General features: G+C 42.1%; 1 protein-coding gene across 8 annotated transcripts in view; it reads left to right on the forward strand.

The window, feature by feature from the left end:
• Window positions 1-16,274, forward strand: part of CCDC85A (coiled-coil domain containing 85A) — a 60,209-nt gene that overhangs the window by 16,296 nt on the left and 27,639 nt on the right. Inside the window, exon 3 of one of the 8 annotated variants that reach the window (XM_048938183.1) lies at window positions 4,425-5,277. The exons of the other annotated variants lie outside the window; for them this stretch is intronic. Coding sequence (XP_048794140.1) covers window positions 4,425-4,483 — 59 coding nt within the window. The 3' untranslated portion in view covers window positions 4,484-5,277. Of the gene's footprint in view, window positions 1-4,424; window positions 5,278-16,274 lie in introns of those variants that run through there. 8 annotated transcript variants of the gene reach the window in all.

Genomic DNA, 16,274 nt, shown 5'->3' on the forward strand with positions numbered 1-16,274 from the left:
TCATGTGAAAATAGGAGCTGAGCCTTAGAAATCGATTCCAGGGGAAGCAGGCAGAAATCCCTTTTTGCCCATAATACAAAGGAAATCCTGCAACTTCTCTTACAAGAAGTTCTGTCTGCTTTCAGTAAGACTGGTAGCAGACATGGAGCTTTCCATCCAGGTTTGAAGGCAGCCAGATAACAGCAGTGGCCTTTCTTGCTGTCCCTGGGGTGCTGAGTTGCACCCTGGTGAGCACATGCAGTGAAATTGCTTAGAGGAGAGCATGTAGTTTCTGGTTGTTGATTTGTGTGTGTGTGTGTGTTGAGGAAAAAGGAATCTAAATGAGGTTAGATTGAGTTGTAGTAAAGAGTGCAGAGGTTGCAAAATGAAGGACTGAAGAAAGGAGAATGTCATGATCAAGTTAGCTAAAGTTGGCTCCTGCAGCTGTGCTTTTTGATGAGTTTGCACTGTTTTCTAACTGCATCCCTGCTTCCAGAAAATGGAGATGTAAGAAAGAACTAGATTATAAGAGCAACCAGAGCTCCAGTGTTTCCAAACTTGAGATGGTAGGAAACGATGTAGGCAATGGCCAGTCATATATCACTACCTGTGGGTGATAAATGTACCAACCAAAGGGTTTTCTTTCTGCCTATGCAGCTTTTTTTTGTCAGTTGCAGATACAGAGTTGATATCCTGACCCCCTTATCCTGCTATCAGATAAAAACCAGATGTGTTGCAGCATCCTCCTGTTGTGCTATAGGTGCTGTTGTGGTAGCACTAATGCTGCCTTGCTCACAGTGGGCTCTCAGGACTTTATTTCCATGGTACCTCTGAGCTGTGCTGGGCTTTTGGTGTCTCAAACTTCATGGTGCTTACTGCAAGTCTGCTGTAATGCCTGACAGTGGAGAAGTATGACTGGGGCTGGTTTGGTAATCCTGGCAGTTGGTACTGTAGAAATGTGAGTCTCTTTATATACCTTCTGTTTCTCTACTGAAGCTTTCTGTACGGCAGGACTCTTCTGCATACTGGACAGCAGGAGTCTTTCATTACTAACTTCTTTAACCACTGCTGTTGTGCCGTCTGCAAGAACTTTGTGTTAGCTGAAATACTCTGAGTCTGAGCTTTCCTATTTAAAATGAGAAAAGAAAACTTTCTGTCTACTTTTAACCAATTAATCTTAATTTCTAAAAGCCATTCCTAGGACTCCTTTGATTATTAGTGCTGCTGAAAAAGCAATTATGCTAGAACAATAAAAGTCTTAACTAGGGAGAAACAAGCACTGTCACTTTTTTTTGTCAAGTTTTTGTCACTTCTATGGGGCAGACACTCTCTTGTTGCCTCTTATAAACTCTGTGTACTATCTGCAGGCAAAAATGAGGTGATCCAATTACTTGGATTCTCAGTTTTGCTGTTAAACAGTTAAGTACCACTTTTAATAATCTGTTGCTACAACTGTATGTACTCTTAAGAGTCTTTGTCAGCTGTCTCTCTTCAAAATGCAAGATCCTGTACTTCTGCTTTAATCTGGTTGGATTTGACTGATGGTTCAAACAAAATTGGACAGATTCAGCAATATGGCAAAGAGGTCAGCTCTAGCAGTATGTAGGGATCTAAAAAAGATTTTCAGTGGAAGACCCAGATGGCTTTCACTATGTTCCTTCACCACTGTAGAGCTGCTTAAAAGCTTAGAGATGTGCATGTAAGCGTGATCAGAGCGATCCATCAGGCAGGGCACAGTGCACAGTAGTCTGAAGTGTGAAAAACAAACAGAAAAAGAGCTCAGTAGATCTGTTTGGTTGCAGTCTTAATGTGTTGAGTGTGCTTTTTCCAGTTGTGCAGCCTTGAGTCTTTAGGCCCGGATCGTGGTCGTTTCTGAACTGCTCTAACCTGATATGCCAAAGTGGTTCTATTGACTTCTGTAAGCTTTTCTGCATCTTCCTTGTATGTACAGTGTCAGCATTTGCTGATCTGAGGACTGTCTTTTAAAGGGTGAAGTGTTCTTCATTAAACTTGGCACTGGAAGAAATCATGTGCTTCAGGGAGCTGATGCACACCTACAGTTCAGAGCGTATTGATAGGTAAGCGTTAATTAAATCTTGGTTTGGAAACTGCTTTGGGCATTTCAAAAGAGCTTATGTAGATCACATTGTAGGTAACGTTGACAGAATCCCCAAAAAGAGGAAGGCTCTGGGATCATGGGTTCCCTTCCCACACCTCCAACCCAGTTGTGGCTGCTGTGAGCCCTGCCTGTGTATCTAAAGCTGATGTCATTTTTGTAGTTTCAGCAGTGCTGTGCCTGTTCCCATGAAGGCTGACTCTTACCTGTACCAGCACTGATGTGTAAAACTGTAATTTGGCTAAAAAGATGACTCTCCTAAAATCATACTTACCCTTGGTTTATTTTTGATAGCGTTGAGGTGTTATTCAGTACCAAATGTGTTCCTCTGGTTAGTCTAGCAGCTATTCAAATGACATGGTGCAGTCTTCATTAACGGCAATGTGGTGATCCTCTATGTGCCTGTGCCTTAGTACTTGGGAACAAATGAAAGAAACACATTATTGAATGAGGGAGGAAACTGCTGGTCCCTTAAGTGTATTCTTACACAACAATATTTATTAATTTAGGGACCTCTTGTTTCACTTAACATCAAATTGAAAATAGTCACCCAACTGCATAAATATGATAATATTTATACAGATGGATAGTTGTATCAGATTAATGACAATGAAAGCAATAGATTATTTTCATTGTCAAAAGCTGCAGTGCCTTGCTTGATAATCATATAATTATACATTGTGTAGATGCAAGACCCACATTTAAATTGCATGTTAAACTGTCATACATATATATTTATATATATATGTGTGTGTGTGTGTGTGTGTATATATATATATATATATATATACACACACATATACACTATTTAAAACTGCTATCTTACAGCAGGATCTTGATGTGTTTACTGCTAGTTGTATCTTCAGGTGTCATGTGGTCTGGCTTTGCAGGAAAATAAGTGGGTATGGGCTGTATATATACCCCCCTTATTTCCATGCTGATGTAGTGAACTGCAGGTAGGATGTGAAAGATGTTTTAGGGAATTCTAAATCTGTCTTTCAAAGGTTAGGTCAAGCAGAAGAAGGTACAGAGGGTATTAGCAGATTATATGGAAGCTATTTAGTTACACAGGCTGAGATTCAACAAATAGAAGAAAAAGTAGAATAGAATTATTACATACATGTTGCCAAGCTGTTAGTATATTGAGTGCAGGAATTAGGTCTGCTCTATGCAAAAGAACAAGTATTAAGGAGCTCTTTGAGACGTTCTTGCTGTCTGTGAGGCTTTATCTAATGCTTCAGAAGAATAACTGTATGTGAGTAGCACTTGAGCTGTTGTGTTATGAACTTTGATTACATTTCTGGGGTTTGGAATGATGCTTTGTCTATTTGCTTTTGACACAGGTGACTGCAGAAGGCCAGCAGTGTTTGCTTAGGAAATAATGACACGTTGATGTTCTTGAATAAATACAGATTGTACTCAGCAGTACACTGGAAGTCACCATTGCTGTGGATGTGGTTTGGAGCTTTTTCCCTCTTAAGTCAAGGAATTGCCCTGAGTTATTCACTGCTTTTCAGCAAAGCAGAACTGCATGGGGAACTGCATTGGGAATTGTGGAAGTTGTGGAAAAAGAGAACTGCAGGATTGTGTGACCTTTGCGTGTGGTTCTCCTGTGTTACTCTTATTACATCTTTAGTATGTGGTATGTGGGGAGGTATGTGTAATCTCCCTTTGGCTCTTGTTCCTGCCTGGCTGGCTGAGTAGATGGGTAGAAAGCCAAATGATCCTGGCTTCTACCAGGCAGCGTGGGTAAAAGGAAAGGCAAACAGAAAGCTGTGGTAGGGGAAAAGTCTCCGAACTCCACATAGATGAAAGAAAGTATTTCTAAATTTATCAAAGGGCTTTTCTTTATAGAACTTTGTTGTTCTGAATATATCAGACAGAAAAAGCCAAGGGACTTGCTGTTTTCCACAGGAACGCGTGTTGTTCTTGACATTGTTTTGCCAAAAACTTTGCTTCCTGCAGTAATTAAAGTATGAGGCATCATACTTAAATGCTTATAGTGAAGAAAACAGGTGGGGTTGGAATGAAGGCTTAGCACAGTCAGACATGTGTAATATATCCTTTAGAGCACAAGCAGGGATTGTGCCAGAAGAGCAGCCAGCAAACTGGTGAGGAGGGACAGAGGGATTTGAGAAAATGCTGAAATGGCTTTGATTTTGTTTTTGGTAGGTAGGAGAAAGGGAATTGATTGTACTCAGTTTGATCTCTTCTTGTAGAAGTAATTGCCATTGATCTCCAGAGGAAGAGCATGTAGCTACATTGCAGGCCTGTCATTCAGTTCTTTTCCATTGCTAATTGACTAACTTAGTTACTTCCTTTATTTTAGACAACCACCAAAACCAACCAGCCAGGCAGCGTGCAGCAAGTAAGCAAACAGAAGCTTGACTGAGTGGGAACTAAACTAACTCTTCAGTCCTTAATGTGATTGTTCTGCCCAGAGCCATGGAGACTGGGGGGATTTTTTCCTTCAACTCCAGTCCTCAAACTGTCCTCAGATTCACTGAGGAGTTCAGTATCTGAAAAGGTGAAGTTGCTTTCTAAAAATCCCGTAGATAGATGAAGCTGAGACTGTGATTTACTTTGAGCTCTGAGAAATATAATGTGAAAAACCTATTTGGGTTCTGGAAGCTGGACAGAGACTGCAGTCAGTTCATCATGGTAAATTTAGCAGTGCCTTTATTGAAGTGCTGCCTCATGCATGAAATACATGCTGTGGTCTTGTGCTGGTGATTTGATGATTTATCACCTTTAAAACTGTAGAAACAACATGCAGAATTTGTTTTCAGTGGATTATTCATGTTATCACTTGTTTGTACCCCTTGGAATCTTACATGATTGATAAACATTTCAAACAAGCAAAAGCCCTTGAAAAATAAATTTGGAGATTTTAAAATTGTGCTTTTCACAACAAGAATGCCCCTCTGTGGCATAGGGCTTAGGGGCTTCTCCTGCTACAGAGAGATTTGGGTTTGATGCTGGCACTGGGGGGGGTTGGAAATAACTGTGCTGGTTCCTTAAGCTCAGTGCTATGTAGATGTGTGCAGCTCATCCACACTGAATGTCTCATCTCAGTAGCCTTGACTATGTAAAAGGAGCTGTACATTGGATCCTGTAGGTGACTGGTGCATATGGAGTCTTGGCAGAGGAAGGAGCAACTGAGCTGCTGAACAGCTCAGTAGTATCAGGAATTGCATTTGTATGCATCTGCTGATAGAATTGTCAGTGCCAGTGGCACTTCAGGAGTCAGTGGAGACTGTCAAAGCCTTTATCCTATGTTGCTTGTCTCCCTAGCACCTGTGTGTTGGATCCAAGTGGAAGTTTACAGGTGTGGAGTAGCTTTGGTTCCTACCCTACAGCTATCTGCTGAGCCACTGGCTTAGCTTTGGTCAGAGGGTGTTGCATTACCCTCGGTTATACACGGGCTCTCATGCAGTTCCAGGATGGCAGAAGGGCTCAGCAGTGTCTTGGTGAACAAAAGCAAAGGCTCAGCATATTTCTATTTTTTTTTCTTTATTTTCAAATTAAGAAAAGCTACACTTCTGTGAGCGAGGCTCTTCTCACTGTTTAGGTAATGGGGAAAAAATATCTTTTGAATCAATTGTAAGTATGGTTAAGGCTGAAATAGCAAGGTGAATTCTTTCTACTTGATTTTTGAAGTGCTGATGACCAAGAACATAGTTTTCCCAATGTTCTCTACAAACATGGGTTGTGGTATAGGTTATATTCACTCACTGGAAACCACATGGTTCTGCAGTGTGCTTCAAAGCCAGTGTAGCTCTGCTTGCCAGTCTGTTTTGAGACCTGAAGCACTTCATTCTCTCTCATCGCAGCAACTAGGTGTTCTCTCTACTACAAACACCACCTATCTCATGTTTTCTGCCCCTTTTGGGTCATTCCTAATACTCTGCCACCCTTCTGTGCTATGATTTTGGAATGAGAAATAAATGTAATTATAAGCAAAACTGCCTGCTGAGGATGGAAACCATCTGAGGGTGTGCCTTGAGGAGATTATTCCCATCTGGGAAGAATTCCTTTCTCTGACCTGTTTTCTGTTTAGGAAATGCTGTTTCTACTATGGCAGCATCTCTTCAGAAAATTCAATGCTAAGCAGTTTCAAAACTTGTAAGCCAGGTCTGTGTCTGTCCTGGCTGGGAGAGGCAGTAACTCTCAGATACCTGTAATTCCCCTGCTCTGATTACCTGAGAACAGCTGCAGTGCCCTTGGAGCTGCTCACCACTGATTGCTGTACATTTTCAATAGTAAGCCCTACAGAGCAGCAAACTGGCAAATATTCTGCTTGATGAAAATCCATCATGGTCGTTCTTTGTACATCTCCCTGCTTTGTTATCTGTCACCCTAAATTTTATCAGAACAATCAGTGTTTGGAATTTCATACCTAAATCTGGCTTGACTGCCTGATGAGCTGCTGTGGTCGTGAAAGAGGCAGTTTCCTTAAAAATGTTGGCATCTCAATCTTCACCCTTTAAAGAAAAGTGCAGTGTGAATGGAGTGAACTAGGGGTAATGGCCTTGAGTGGTGCTGGGGAGATTCAGGTTGGCTATTAGGTCAGGTGCTGGAACAGGCTGCCCAGGGAGGTGGGAGGTTCGCCATCCTGGAAGCGTTCAAGGAACGTGTTGATGTTGTACTGAGGGACATGGTTTAGTGGGGCAGTATTGGTGATAGATGGACAGTTGGATTGGATGATCTTGGAGGTCTTTTTTTCCAGCCTTTGGTGATTCTGTGATTCTGTGAATGTTGGTGTTGCCACAAATATGGGTTTGTTTTCAAGGACCAAGTTTTATTCAGTACAACCATGAAATAGTGCTTGCTACAGCTTTTCTCAGTTGAATGACAAAAGAATGGCTCAAATGTCATAATGAAGGTGTGAATGAATGTCTTGCAAGTCCAAATCAAATGCAGAATAACTCTTAGTCTAATGGTGGATTTTGTTCTTAGTGTGGAAGCTGAAAAAGCTCTTACACATGAAATACCCCCAGAATATCTGTCTCCTGAGAATTAAGAAAGGGAATGGATTGATTGATTTGAGGTTTTTTTGTGTATATTCTTAAAGGAATCAAAGCAAAATCCTTTCCCAGATCTGAGGTTTCCCAAGTAGGAAGTGTCAGCAGCAATCATAAAGCCTTTGAAGGACAGGAGGGCAGTAAAGAAGCATGGTTTATAGGCGGTATTCATTACACAAAATGCAATGAGTAGTTAAAACAAGGAGCAGATGTGGTGTCAAGGCTTGAGGATGCTGTACTGGAGCCAAGAAAAGGGAGAAAGCTGGGAAACCTGGTGCATGCTTTTGGTGATTTTTGTCTAGATAAAAGGCATAAGTATGAGGGCTGTCCTGAAAGTAAAGCCTCCTATTTTATGATGTTGGCCCACAATATCAGAAGTGGATGTTGGTGGGATGGCAGTAGAGATTGATCCTTGCTGATAGTGTTCCATTCCATTTTGTTGCCATGTGACAGATGGCAGCAGGGGGACAGTCTGACACAATGGCATCTGACATGGAAGCGCATATGAATCAAGTATGTGGGGTATAATAGAGCTTGCAATGCCAGAACTCTTAATCTGCTTGTGAAATTCATGCTAGGGCTGCTTTACATTATGTCAGATATGCAACCTGGGAATGCATCCTGTGTCAGAGTGCAGATCAGTGCTTGCTTCAAAAGTCAGGTTCTTATGTGAGTGCCAGCATGGGGAGGATTACGTGGGGAGAGGCATTCAGTCACAGTAGCTCAGTAATTGCTGCAGTGCCAGATGCTGAATGCCATTATCTGATACTAAGCTTTAGTGATGTTCTGGATATCATGTCAGAGGGGATAGATAGGAGGAAAGTGTCCAGGAATATGTGCAGTACAAGTAATCTTGGTGCTGACACTATTTTTGGAATCTGTACACTTACCTTGATAGTATCTGGATGAGGTCAAGACTGAATAAATTTAAGGTTTTGAAGTGAAAAGGGGATAATATTTTACTTGGGGGTACTCACAGCCATTTCTGAATCTCTACTTTCTCCAGTAAGGGCTAAGAGCTTAAGTGGTGTGAATTCTATAATTTGATGCACAAGGAAGGCTTGGTAGCAAATCCAAAGATAATGATTGCAACAGTGGGACTTCAAAAATAAAATGAATTAAACTGTGGGTAGAATTGCCTGGGATTGAACAGCATTCTTTGGGGTTCAAAGCTAGGGAGATGAACCTTCTTTCCCTTGTTTGTGGGCTATTTTATTTATAAGTGAGCAGCTGAGTTGAGATCTTATTTGCGTGACTTCAAATTCCAGCTTGATGTTTTTCTGATGAATTTTCTGTCTCCTGGCCTTTTTGGAGGCTTTAGGAAAGAAAATGCATTCTGCATGTACAGTTGCAAGAAGAATAAGCTGTATTTCACTTTGACAGGGATTTTTAAACCTTAGAGGTTTAGAAGTAAAGCTTACTGAAATAATAGACTTCTCAGTGTCTCTTTGGAGTGATAAAGATCTGACAGAAGCATCATCAGTGTTGGGCTAAAATGGAATACCCAGCTTTGCAGAGCTAGTGGTGTAGGTGGATGCTTACATTGGACCTTGTCTCTCAACTGCAGTTTGGACATCCCAGGGGACTGGATGAGAAGTTGCTGCTCAGTTCAGGACGGGTGTCACCGTGGGGGGGGTTGAATAGCAGGACCCAATTCTTATTTTCAACAGCAGTTATATCACTCTGTTTGTTTTACAGCTGGAGTGTTGCCCACCAACTTAAATCCTGCTTTGGAACTTGCTAGGTTAAGGAAGAAGAGACAAAACTTTGCATCTACATAGCCTCAGACTCCTTTCCCTTAGTGTCATTCTGTGTTTTGCTGCTCACAAAGATGGAGCTGGCCCATGAGTTCAGAGCAGGTCCCCCAGCAGCCATTCCTCTGGAGCAGCACCTCTAGCTCTAGCAGTGTTGAAACAGCCAGGGAAGTACCTCCAAGGACACCCTGAAAATGCTGTGCTATCAAAGTATTGACCTTGCAGATGAATCTGAGCTGCTCGATAACTTGCTGGCACTTGCTGCTAGCGATCTGTTGTCTTCTGTGAACTTGAGTGTGAAACCCCACATAGCCCTGGTGCCTCACCTGAGGGGTAGTAGTGCTCCTTGCCTGCATTCCAGCAGCCTGGCACTTGAAGATCAGGTGTTTGTAGCTCATTCACCCCTACAGAAAGTGCCAGCATTCTACCTGAGACACTTCAGTTACTGTATTTAACGCTGCTACTTCTACAGAAAAATTGTAGCTTTTGTATTGCTATTTCTTGCTCATGACACCTTGCTTCTTTCTGCTAACTACTGCCCTATGTCTGCAGGTTCCTGAAGGAGAAATGTAAAGGAAATTTCAGGCAAGCAGTGAGATGAAATTGACACAGTGTAGGATTGGAACCGGAATGTTAGGCTACTGCTATTCCTTCAAGTGAGTAAGACAAATGGCCTTCAAACACATTGTGAGAACATGAAGAGGCAGTGAGGTTTGAGAGAACAAAGGAAACATCCTCAGAATTCACAACCAAAGTGTGAGTACAGGAAGAAAACCCCAACAGAGCAGCAATTGGACAAAGCTTTTTGCCAGTGGAGGTTTTAAATACGCTTCCATGAAAAAGATTCGAATGTCTTTAGGAGTAACACCACACTGTATATAGGACTTGCTTAATATGTGAGCTGTGCTTGGAAAAATTCCATAGAGAAGCAAACTTATTTAGAATCACAGAATGGCCTGGGTTGCAAAGGAGCACAGTGCTCATCCAGTTCCAACCCCCTGCTGTGTGCAGGTCACCAACCAGCAGCCCAGGCTGCCCAGAGCCACATCCAGCCTGGCCTTGAATGCCTGCAGGGATGGGGCATCCACAGCCTCCTTGGGCAACCTGTTCCAGTGCCTCACCACCCTCTGTATGGGAAAACTTTCTCCTAATATCCAACCTAAGCCTATCAGTACTAGCATTAATGCTCAGTATTAAAGCTGGAAGCAGTTCTATGCATGTACAGCACTGCCTGGACAAAACAAAGATGCTGTTGGGTCACATGGAATCGTGAATGCTGTGGAAAGCATGGTGATGTATGTTTTGTATAAGCTTTATTGTGATTATAAGTGGAATTCATTGTTGATCAGGGACAAAAAATGGTAAGCTGATGAAGAATGGTTAAAAAGTAATAGAGGAGAAGGGGAGGGGAAAGAAAAATTGACTCTGAAGGGTGAGTAATGGCAGAAGGTAGACTGAAGCTTTATTTTACTTCTCTCCTAGAAAGTGTGGGAGCTACTCTACAAGATTTAAAAAAAAAAAAAAGAAAAAAAAAGTAATCCAAAATTCAAAATGGAAAAAATTTACACATTGTTGAAATATATCATTTACAGCTTAGAAAGGTTAATTATACTTGAAAAATAATTACAATTTAAAAAACAAAAAAAACAAAAACAAAAACAAAAAAACAAAACAAAAAAAAACACAAAAAAACAAATTTGACTTCTGGGAATGTTCAGGGTCATAATCAACTAGAACAAGCTTTCTTTCCCAGTAAGTGTCTTTCAGGATTCTCTTTGCTCTACAAAACCTCAAGTTGTGCTTTCTACTGCAAGGGATGACTTAGCCAGGAGTCTGCCTGTCTGTCTGCAGCATCTTTCCCCTATGTGTGGTAAGGACTAGTCTGATTTCAGTGCAACAATACCTGTGTTGCTCAAACAGCAAGTTGAGTAGTCCACTTAGAGGCTGTATTTACCCTTTTGTGCTGCAGATTCATTTAATTCATCTGTCAAATGCTTGCATTACTTATTTTTTTAATAGGACCCTGTGGCTCGCAGGGACTTGCTCGTTGAGTGGGGAACCTTGAGGTGAGCCTGCCTGTATGTGCAGTGGAGATGCAGCTGCTCTGCCTCCTTTGGCTGGCACTCAGGTTGAGCTCATCCTGAGGATGCTCTGATTTCTGAAGTCTGTGAGCATTAAATACTTGAGCTGATTTTAGTGCAAGTGGATGGTGATATTTAAGGGAATTTGCAAGATGAAAATTAGTTAAGGCTGTGTGTATGGGAAGAACATTGTATGGATTGAATCCTAAAGATACACACACATTTTGCATGAAAATGTGTCTCAACAGTTAAAAGGAGATTGGATAGATATAAACATGAATCAAAGATGAGGAAGAAACACTCCAACAGTATCAGGAAATCAGAGAAAAGGCACGGCAGATTCAAAACAGGGCTGAGGCTGCTAAACCTACCATGGTACAGGAGAGCTTTGTTAGGGGCTCTGGCCTCATCCCCAGGTCATGCAGCAGTGTGGTGGGAGTGCTCTGCGTCGCTGTGTGCCTGGCAGCTCCATGTCAAAGCTCTCTGAAGCCCTACAGAGTTCTGCAGAAGGAGGCTTACTGTAAGGGTCTGCCCAGCTGGTAGAAGGTCAGCACACCAGAGGTGGCAGCTTTATCAGTATGGTGAGCTAGACGATGTAACCTCAACCTACTTCGTCTTGACCCATGCCCTCCGCTATCCTGCTGTCCTATCTGTCCTATCCTACTTTTTTTTTCTGATGTAGTCATAGCATATTCCAGGTCAAGCCTTAAGAGCAGTATCCAAATCTACTCATAATAAGAACACTCAGCAAGTTGGATTTGTACTATATCGGCTGCTGCAGACATTGCTTGTTGCCCTTCTGCTACCTTATCTCTGTACTTTCCCTGCTGTGTCTCATCCACATCAGCCTTGGGGGCTCACAGACACTGCCTGCAGCAAAATCTATTGTGTCCTGCACCGAGAGAGCCCAAAGGGTTATTGTTCTTCCCACAAATACAATGCATGCTAGGAGGGCAATAAGAGGGGTGTGATGAGAGCTACACCAAGCAGCTGTGATGATTAGTGGGGTGATGACTGCATTGTTCATGTATTTTCCTGACTTTTTATTTGCATGCTAAATCATAGAATCATAGAATGGCTTGGGTTGGAAGGGATCTGAAGGATCATCAAGCTCCAACCCCTCTGCTGCATGCAGGGCCAGCAATCTCCATATCTAATACTACATCAGGCTGCTACCATCCAACCTGGCCTTGAACACCTCCTTAAATTAAATTTAAATATATAAATAAAAAGCTTGAATTGCCTTTCCTATGCATTCACTTACTCCATAATGTCCAAAGCTCCAGCTTTGGCTTGCTTAAATTTTTTTAAGGTGAAAGAAAATGTAAATGAAAAATCAAAAAAGGTGTAAGTTGGTAATTTTTGGCTTGCAGTATCCTGTAGGATACAGGGGTCAGGTGAAGGAATTTGAATTATTGAAGCAGGTGAAAGGCTGATGCTTGTTCTATTTGTCATTTTGCTAGAAATGTAATAAACTGCAGATGAGGGATGAGGGTATTGTTGTTCTTGGGTTAATAATTTCTGTATGGAAAGTACTGTTCAATTCTTTTAGATTACAGAGCTGCCAACTCATAAACAGACTCAGTGGAACACAAGAAGTTCTTATGAATTTTATCTTTCATTTTATGATGTGCAATATCCTGCTCTTTATTAAACCACCTGAGGGAGGGACAGTGAGACTCAAGGAGGAGCCTTTACTGTTCCCAGAGGCCTCCTCCATCTCTCACTTATTGGACTTCTTGTTTTCACAAAAACTCATGTCTCTCCTCTGATAGTGATGTGCTGCCTGCCATGCATGTGGGAAGTTCATGGGAAGGGACTCTGCCATGTCTGCAGCTTGTAGTTTGTCCACTGGTGGAGGGCCCAGACCCACACTTGTGTAGCTTCTGCTTCCCTACAGCATTGCTGTTCTCTTTCTGAAGCTACATGGAGGGAGCAACTTCTGTGCTTGCCCTGCTGGCTAAGAAGCTGTTCATTCATTGATAGGCACAGTCTTTCCTCTGTGTTGGTAAGAGATTGTAGTGAAGACTCGCTGTATATCAGTATTGCATTCCCACTCCTTTAAGTAAATAAAATAAATTTGCATGCTGTGTATCTCCTAACACACATGTGCAAACTGCATGTCAAACCATGTGATCGTAGTGAAGGTGTGCAGTGTTCCACCTGTGTGTGGCTGCAGTCAGGGTGCTGCTGGCAGCCTCTGCAGTGAGGGTGGGTGTGCAGAGCATGGCCACCTTGCTGTCCTCTAGGGGCATCCCTGTTTCTGTGTGGTGAGAGTTAACTTGTGCTTTCTGCCTCTGAATGCGTGGATATAGGGTAAGTCTCAGCTAGTGGCTCTGGCTCAGGAGAGAGCATGGAGCCAGAGGAAAGATGGGTGGTGCTTTGGACCAGGTTTTAAGTCACAATTTAACTTTCTTTTTTTTTTTTTTTTTTTTTTTTTTTTTTTTTTTTTTTTACTTTCCAAGTTATAAATTTAGAAACTGATTGAAGTGTTGTCCTTATGGATTAGATGTACTTAGAACAACTCCAGGGTGTTCTCTGAAGGATGCAATAGAACTGCGGACAAGATTGAGGCCAGCACCTGTGGAAGTCAGGGGGAGCCTTTGCTGACTGTAAGGGGCTTTGCATCTGACCTTCAAAAAGATACAGGGAAAAAAAAGAGCTTATTTTACTTCCTGGAGAAGTAATAATGCCTTAATACTTTATAATAGAAACTGTGGGCATTGATTTCCCATAGATTTATATGTGGTCATTTATAAGACTAATTTTTACAAATGGTTCCTGTTTGCAGATGTGAGCGCTGTCTGGCTGCACTACTGCTACTATTAAGCAAATGGTTGTTATTAGCATTTGTCTTTTTTAAAGACTTTATTTTTCTTCAGCATTTGTTTTTAAAATCAGAGTATCTGTAAAATTGCAAAATAGAAAAAAAAAAACAACCAAACAACAAACCACCTGCAAATGCAGTTCAGGAGGCTGAGAAATTGGTTTCCTGAGTATCATATAAAGCCAGAACCAACTCTGCAGTTTTTACTGTTTCATTCTAAGTATAATTCTACATCCTATTAATTCTAGAAGTAATTGCATGATGAGACAGGGAAGATGAGGGAAAAGTACAACTGCGTGGAATAAGTAGGTCTCTGAAATACCTGTATGTTCCTGCATTTACCTTGCATGCCCTGAAATGTTATTTTTAATCTTACTCCAGGCAGCAGAGCTCTCTTTAGCACTTTCTTTTTAGAGTAACACCTTAGCTAAGAGGAAGTGGAAATGATAGTCCTGAAATAACGTTTCTGGAGACTTATAGCAGCTTCTTAGTGCCCCTCGTTCGCCCAGTGCCTTTGTGAAGCCTCACGTGTGAAGAAGTTGTTTGACAGTTTTTTTTTTTTATAAGATTCCTGTAACTGTTAAGTTTGCCTCAAGGCCAAAGGGTTTCCTTTAGTTCTGTGTGAGTGTGAGATGCTGATTTCAGCTCTGTTCCATCCAAGAGCTGGGAGGGTTGGGAGGCTGGCAGAGGCCATGCTTCACCAGCGCTTTTGGAAGTCTCTCATCTGTGGACCCAAATGTTGCGAGGTTTGGCTGTGCCTGAATGCCTTGGTGCTTTGCGTTGCACCTTGATGCGTGTTCTAGCAGTTGGGTTTCCTGAGGAAACGGCTTTGTTGAGGGAGCTGTGGTAACCAGCTCAACCTTGGGCATCTATGGGGGTTTGTGCAGGATCAGGCCTTGAGTGATGTGACCTCAGCAAGAGTGGAGGCAGCCTTCCTTAGATCTAACATGGCTGCAACTTCAAGCTGACCTTAAGAAAACCCAGCACTGGCAACTCCAGGTACATGGTAGTTACTGCTGGAAATGGACTGCTAGGACAAATGAGCCATGCTGCGAAGGTAAAAACGGTCTTCTGCAAGTGCTTTTCTGTTTACTACACTATTAAGGGTTTTAAAACCCTTATGAGACACTATTTTCATGAAAGTTATTTATGATAACCATTAATCTCCTCTTAATTATTCATGTAATTTAAATTTTACATGTTACTGCCATGACATGGAGCTACTTTTTCCATAAGAAACGTTGTACTGCTTGTATTACAATTCAGGGGGAGGTTGGGACTCAGTCATCCTGCATCGTATCCAGAGTTAAACAACAGTTGTGACTCTGATTTCTTTCTCTCTGTTCTTCCCTTTGGCTTTCACAGCTGTTATGGTTTGGTGTGAAATTCTTGCAAACTACACATTTTAGTCAGGTTTGAATTTAAATAATTGTTTAAGGCTGTTGACATGTCTGTATACTCATCCTTCTTTTAGTGAGCCTTAGGAAGGATTTTAGAATTCTGAGTTTACTTCTCACTTCCATTTGACTCCAGAGAAGTTTTTGCTGCTGGCCTCAATGGGGACGGAGCCTTTTGAAAATCTGACCTGTGCTTTATTAAACAACAAATCACTGTCAGCATATGCAGAGGACTTCCAGTGGATGTCAGCACTTACAGTGGGTACTCACTGCATTTGCAGTGTGAATGTGCCCAGTAGACAAATCACTACAGAAGGGGAAGAGTTACCCTTAGCTTCAGCTGGGACTTGGGCTGCTGACTGAAGCCTGGTTGTGGTGTGTTGCCTGGCTGCACTGGGCTTTCTTGGGAATTGCACTCAGTGGCATTGGCTGCTTGCTGTCTGCAGCACAACCAGCCTGCACATGGGCACAGGGCATTGATGGCCTTGGAGATGGGAATGAGGAGGCCCTGGGGTTTGTGCAGAAGCTGGGTGTCAGCAGGGCTGAGCACCCTTGTGCCTGAGGCTGGTGGTTTTCTGTGCTCCTCTGCCACTTCTGTGGGGCTGCGCTGCTTGTTACAGTGAGCACCCACTCAAAGTGCCTGGAGGAATTGCTGCCAGCACTGGTGTATAGGAAAATGCAAATGTGCATGTGTTTGCTATGGAGTTTGTTGAACTTGAAGTGAAAGCCAGGGTGCTGTGCTGCAGGAGTTCTGATCGTGGGGAGAGGCACAGAGAAATGCAAGGTGTGCCACGCAGCAGAGCTGCACAGAGCATATTGCAAGAGAGAACAGAGAACATGGAGTTTGCCTTTCTGTATTTTTGGGGAAAATTGTTTCTCTTCGTGCTTGCTTGTATTCAATAATTCAAATAAACAATTTGGGACCAGTTTGTGCCCCTGCAAATGATTAATCTTATCCGTACAGCTTCTCACTGTGGCTCTTTACAGTGAGGATATTCTTTGTTTGAAGCCTTTTATTTCAGGAAATATACCATTAATAGATATATCATCATGTCCTTTATGTTTAGGACACTTTAAGAATTAGAATCCCTTAAAC

Source organism: Lagopus muta, chromosome 2 (genome assembly GCF_023343835.1).
Source record: "Lagopus muta isolate bLagMut1 chromosome 2, bLagMut1 primary, whole genome shotgun sequence".
NCBI lineage: Eukaryota > Metazoa > Chordata > Aves > Galliformes > Phasianidae > Lagopus > Lagopus muta.